General features: G+C 29.6%; 1 protein-coding gene across 12 annotated transcripts in view; it reads right to left on the bottom strand.

Moving 5' to 3' along the window:
* Positions 1-1,106: 1,106 nt before the first annotated feature.
* Positions 1,107-7,037, bottom strand: part of LOC143062669 (syntaxin-binding protein 1-like) — a 36,872-nt gene continuing 30,941 nt past the window's right edge. For all 12 annotated transcript variants that reach the window (XM_076234386.1, XM_076234389.1, XM_076234388.1 and 9 more), the window contains one exon: positions 1,107-6,611. In XM_076234386.1, the coding sequence (XP_076090501.1) occupies positions 6,550-6,611 (62 nt within the window). In that variant the 3' untranslated portion in view covers positions 1,107-6,549. The remainder of the gene's footprint in view (positions 6,612-7,037) is intronic.

Here is a 7,037-nt window from a genome sequence, read left to right as displayed (position 1 = left end):
GCCTCTGTTCGTGTGTCCGTTCGTCCGTTCGCTTCAGGTTAAAGTTTTTGGTCAAGGTAGCTTTTGAAGAAGTTGAAGTCCAATCAACTTGAAACTTAGTACACATGTTCCCCATGATATGATCTTTCTAATTTTAATGCCAAATTATAGTTTTGACCCCAATTTCATGGTCCACTGGTCATAGAAAATGATAGTGCGAGTGGGGCATCCGTGTACTATGGACACATTCTTGTTTTTGTATGTTATAGATGTCAGCAGCTTATAGATAAACTATTGTACCAACAGTTCTAAGAAGTGATGTTCATGTCATTTTTTTCCGAAAAATGTATGGATGCCACTATTGAGTATCCCTGTCACAAATGACATCAAATGTTCCAGTCGTTATAGCCACAATCCAACCTTATTTCCTAAACAAATTGGTTCTTGATATAAGCAACATGACGGTTGCCACAATTGGCGCAGGATCTACTATATTTTCTGTAAAACCTGTAATCACCCTTGGTTTTTCATGGGGTTCAGTTGCCACGTCTTTAACTTTTATTTGCTGAGTTTTATAGACTCTTAGTTTTTGTTTGTGTTTGTGTCACAGTTTTGACAAATTCTTTTTATTTACTTATGAATCTTCAGTGTGACTTTGGTATCTTTCGTATTTTTTTTATGCAATTCAGATGCATGGAAAACTATGCAGTCGAATATTATAGATGATCTATAGTAGTACTTGGGATTACATTCTCTCTGAATTTTTACCTCACATCATCATTTATTCATCGCAAAATATCAAATATATATAAAAAAAACAAGAATGTGTCCCCAGTACACAGATGCCCCATCTGCACTATCATTTTCAGTGTTCAGTCGACCTTGAAAATGGGGGCAAATCTCTAATTTGGCATTAAAATTAGAAAGATCATATCATAGGGAACATATGTTCTAAGTTTCAAGTTGATTGGACTTCAATTTCATTAAAAACTACCTCTACCAAAAACTTGAACCTGAAGCAGGACACGACGGAAACGAACAAAAGGAACTGACGAACAAACAGAGGGATGCACAGCCCAGAAAACATAATGCCCATAAATAGGGCATAAAAAAAAAAACAACCAACAGATTATTTATGTCTTTTATTTCTCCTATTACAGTAGAGTTAGTTAAAAAAAGTTAAAGCAATTCTTTATAATAAACATTAAATAACTTTAAGAGAAATAACATATCACTCTACACAATCAACTATTTGTATTTGTCAATAACATTTTCTAGTCCACTGGAATGAAAATTTTCTCCTTGACAAACTAAGCATTCTCTATTGCAATATCAACAAAATGAATCAGAAAATAAGTATCCCACGTTAGGAGGGATGCCTGGTATATTTGGATTTCAATTACATTCTACATAGACAAATATAAAGCAAAAGACAGATGGGAAATGTACTATGACTTATCTCTTACACTTCCTCAGTAAAGGAAGTGGAAAATGACTCCTAATTTCTGTTTAGTTCATGCTTTAATGTGTTAGAAAGTTACTTCCTATCCCTGGTAGGACAAAAGACAATAAGGTTATAAAGAAAATTACATTTATTTGTGTTACAATGCTAATTACGTGTATTTCAATAAATTGCACTGTCTTCTAAATTATTAATAATGACTGAGATAAGGTTTTTTTTAGCAATTAAATGTAGTACAAAGGCTGTGAATATTACAGGGTTCATGTGACAAACTGACAAGACAGGTACAAATATGTCACAATATTGGCTATACTTCCCATAGGGTAAATACCCAAATGATAACATGAAACAATGTTGGCTGAAAATTTAACAGGGTATAGGTATAAGAAGTAGTTTAGACATTTTCCTCCATTGGTTACAACCTAAATATAAGACTTCTAAAGATGACAATATTCATTCTACAACTAATGATACCAAATCAGATACAGATCTTCATAAAGCCATAAAATTTTGTAAATATATATATATATATCTGGGGAGGATCCAGGATTTTTTATAAGGGGAGTTGAAATCCAAGAAAATGGAAAAAACCATTTAGGATAAAAAAAAATATCTGATAAACAATCGTAAACATAACTTTTTATAGGGAATAAAAGGTGGGAGGGAATGTGTACACCCTCTTCAGTGCGTCCTGGATTGGCCACTGTATATATATCTATTGAAATATCATAACCATGATTTATATTACATCAACTTGATTACTTAAAGCTGTAACCTTATTCATCAATTAAAATAATCATTTTTTACTCTTACTTTTTCAGATTTCAAGAAATCTTATTTTCAATATTTTTCTAGACAGTGAGTCAAGATCATAAATAGAATTAATCTCTTGTATAAAATCTTTTGATAGGCTTAACTTATCCTTTTTCATTATTTTTTTTCAAATTCTTGATAATTTTAAACATTTAATATATAATAAATATATAATTGTACAAAGCTGTTTTCATTTGGTAAAGGCTTTGAATTCTTAATCTAGACGGAACCAATCTATTCTTGCACTAAATTTCAAAAGTGATTTATTCAAATCTATGTTTGAGATTTTATAAGTCAAAAGGATTTTGTCTTAAAACTGATTAGTTCAAATTAAATACTATAGCTGCAGTTTTAGATCTTCTGTACTATATTAATATTTAGCTATTTTAACTTCTTATTTCCAGTATTTTTAAAAGTATAAGTCCATCTTAAGATTCAAATAATTATAAAACATAAAGCTAATCACAAGTTTGTTTTTTATTTCAAACAAACAAAATTTTTAATAGGAACTCCCACTTTTTTCAAACAAACAAAATTTTTAATAGGAACTCCCACTTTTTTTCTCAAACAAACAAAATTTTTAATAGGAACTCCCACTTTTTTTCTCAAACAAACAAAATTTTTAATAGGAACTCCCACTTTTTTCAAACAAACAAAATTTTTAATAGGAACTCCCACTTTTTTCAAACAAACAAAATTTTTAATAGGAACTCCCACTTTTTTTCTCAAACAAACAAAATTTTTAATAGGAACTCCCACTTTTTTCAAACAAACAAAATTTTTAATAGGAACTCCCACTTTTTTCAAACAAACAAAATTTTTAATAGGAACTCCCACTTTTTTCAAACAAACAAAATTTTTAATAGGAACTCCCACTTTTTTTCTCAAACAAACAAAATTTTTAATAGGAACTCCAACTTTTTTCAAACAAACATAATTTTTAATAGGAACTCCCACTTTTTTTCTCAAACAAACAAAATTTTTAATAGGAACTCCCACTTTTTTCAAACAAACAAAATTTTTAATAGGAACTCCCACTTTTTTTCTCAAACAAACAAAATTTTTAATAGGAACTCCCACTTTTTTTCTCAAACAAACAAAATTTTTAATAGGAACTCCCACTTTTTTCAAACAAACAAAATTTTTAATAGGAACTCCCACTTTTTTTCTCAAACAAACAAAATTTTTAATAGGAACTCCCACTTTTTTCAAACAAACAAAATTTTTAATAGGAACTCCCACTTTTTTTCTCAAACAAACAAAATTTTTAATAGGAACTCCCACTTTTTTCAAACAAACATAATTTTTAATAGGAACTCCCACTTTTTTTCTCAAACAAACAAAATTTTTAATAGGAACTCCCACTTTATTTCAAACAAACAAAATTTTTAATAGGAAAACCCAAAGAAACTGTTTCTATCCTCCACAGAAATTAACTATAAGAAAATTAAGAAATTTTCCAAAGTAGAGACATTTACTTTGCAAAGAAAGTCCACATCTAATTAAAATTACCGCATGGTCAGTTAATGTCTGAAATACCATAAAATGGCCACATATTTTAAAGTCTGCAAATCTAGCATAATCACAAAAAATTCACTAAAATGCAGTACTAGTAGATCATGCATGACATGAAATATAAACATTCTATCAACAAACAGAACAAGACAATGTGATTGAAGACAAATTAAACAGATTTAATATACCAGAATAACAAAGATTAAATATACATAATTAACAAGAAAAAACGTGTACAATACTGTGTAGAAAAGAATGACATAGAAAATATTGCACTTGAACTCCACACAGAATTGTATATATACACACATATAATGCCAAAGCCAATAGATAATCTGGATGATAAATACACAACACACATGAAGTTTTCCAAACTTACTAAAAACATTGTTGTACATTTGTTCAGTAACTGTATAACTCTTTTGAGTGAGCAGTAAATTGAACTATCTCTTAATGGGAGTATTACGTTTCCACATTTTTAGCAAAAATCAAGTTTCACGTCTCCGCATTATTGTGCATTACTTTTCCAAAATAAAGTTCACAGTGTTTAAACTTCTGGTATTTAAGAAAGTGTATTTTAGTGCTCTCTCCGATAACAATACATATTGACTTTGAACAGGACATGCACAATGCTGCAAGAGTAATTTATTTCCTAATGCAGATAAAAGCAGCTGCAGATTCCATCTTGCTGAAAGTTGGTGGCGTATATAATACAAACTATTGGACTAAGTCCGGAATATAAAGAAAAAAAAAAGATTTCCTGGTAAACAGAAGAGATGTACATTAAAAATTAAAATGCGGAAAAAGTACTATAAAAATGCAGAAATGTAGGAATTTTAATGCAGAAACGTAGTGCCAAAATGCGGAAACGTAAAACGCCGCTCTTAATCAATTGGTGACACATTTTTATAAATATGTTCTAGGCTTCCAATTCACATAAGATTGTTTTAATCCTGTTTTTCATGAATGCAATCAAATACTGTTACACATATTAGTTTTATTTATTTTATGGTTATAAATCCATGTCGTTTTATATACCATGATGTTTATTTATCATCCAGAAAAAATGCAAAAGTATTCAATACATATATATAAATATTTACAATATCATTATTACTAAATTTAACAAATATTAAAAATGACTAATAAATTGACAATTGTTTAAATGCTGTAAATCATGTAGAACAGATTGGAATTTGAGGTTTTAAAATTTCCTCAATCTACCCAGAGTATATATAGACCAAGATTGTCTGAACCAATTTTATGAATCAAATAGACTACAAACTATCGTTGATGCTCAGAGTGCCTACTAAATGCATGACATCAAGATATTTGACCTTATCCTTATTATAATTTTTTGTCGTTAACAAAAATAAAAATTGTGAATAACAATGCAATTACAATTTCGTTCATTTGCTCATTTACAAAGAACCTTAATATTGACATGGTAGAGAACATTAATATTTGTGCCAAGAACATCTATTTGTACACCTAGACACCACTGCCAAGAACATTGCATTATTTTACACTGCCAATAACACTACTATTTAAAACTGGCAAAACATTCATTTTTGTGACACTGCTAAATAAATTAGGAGTACATAGGAAAAATTGCAACATATGTTTTCATATGTTTAACATATGTTTTGAAAACATATGAAAAACATATGTTGCAATTTTTCTGGTGTACCTGACATTGTAAAGCACGTTTAACTTCACATTGTCAAGAATATTTATACTTGACACTTCCAAGAACATAAGTTCCTGACATTGCAACGCAAATTAAAACTTGACACTGCCAAGCACAATTTAAAATTGGCAGTCAAGAACATTAATAACTGATACTGCAAAAAAATTTTGACGCAGAGAACTTAATTACTTCATATATACTAGTAACTAAATAAATGTATCATACTTTTCATACTGATTAAAAGTGTATGTATCTTTACAACAGGAATGTTTAATATCACAGAGTAATTGAAATGATTAAGAATTCTCACTTCTTATCATGAAAACATAAGAAGCCTAGTCCACCATTCTTGAAACTGGTAAGTTTAATCTAAATTCTATCAAGAGCTTTCAAAATCTGATTGCTATTGAAAACAAAAATGCTCAAAGAGAACTTAGGTTAACTTACTTGAATCAATATGAAATAGATTAAGAGTAAACACTTGGACTGACTAAGGTTTTGCAAAATTTATAACAAATAAATAAAGATGAACTCCAACGTATATATAAAAATATTACCTTAGCATGATGAAGAGAAAAAAACATGATAGATACCTCTGCAGTGGAATTTAAATACTGCCAATTCCAATGATTCCATGTATACTAATTCTAAAGGAAATTCCTGTTTCTATGATATTCAATTTTATAATTTGAAAATTTGAAAAAAAACAAGAGGATTTCAAGAATTTCCTGTTTTAAGAAAGTACACAAGCTACGACCTAACAATCATATATTATAACTATAAACTTTGTAGACAGCCACTTTGATGCTTGAACAATCATTCTAATAATTGTTAAATAATTCTAAGGTATGCATGGAAAAGCTAACAATCAGCTTATTTCACATACATAAAAGTTATAAAATTTTCTTTAATAATTTTATTTCTCCATTAGAATCACATCTATAAGCAGCTTGAATACATAATCACTAGGACAAAAGACAACACCATCTTATAGAAATGTATAACAATCTTCAACAACACAGTTATACAACATCTATATATGTTTTTGGTTGCATCAGTTCCTGTCAGTCTGGTTTACCATGCCATTTCATCAGTTGCTTACAGTTTTCAAATCTTCCAAGAAACCTTCAGGTGTTAATAAATGAGTAGCACCTAGAAAGAAAAGAAAACAAATTATTTCATAAAGATTGATTGATTGGTATTTAACACCACTCTCAGCACTATTGGCTGCTTTGTTACTGTTAAGTTTTTATTGGTTGAGAAAGCCAAAACGCCTTTTGGCCAAAAAACTGACAATTCTTGTCAATTAAGATTTGAGTTGGGTGCAAAAGCCATTCAACAAGAGTTCGCCCATTGAAATGTATTGACTGCTTTACATATAATCATCAAATTTTATGTTGAAAGGTTGTAAGATCATCGACTAAATAAACTCATCATGGATACCAGGACTAAATGAAGTATATACACCAGACGCGCGTTTCGTCTACAAAAGACCCATCAGTGAGGCTCAAATCCCAAAAAGTTAAAAATGCCAAATAAAGTACGAAGTTGAAGAGCATTGAGGACCAAAATTCCTAA

Source organism: Mytilus galloprovincialis, chromosome 2, assembly GCF_965363235.1.
Source record: "Mytilus galloprovincialis chromosome 2, xbMytGall1.hap1.1, whole genome shotgun sequence".
Lineage (NCBI taxonomy): Eukaryota > Metazoa > Mollusca > Bivalvia > Mytilida > Mytilidae > Mytilus > Mytilus galloprovincialis.
Note: the sequence above shows the minus strand (reverse complement) of the source record. Positions and strands in the feature narration are given on the sequence as shown.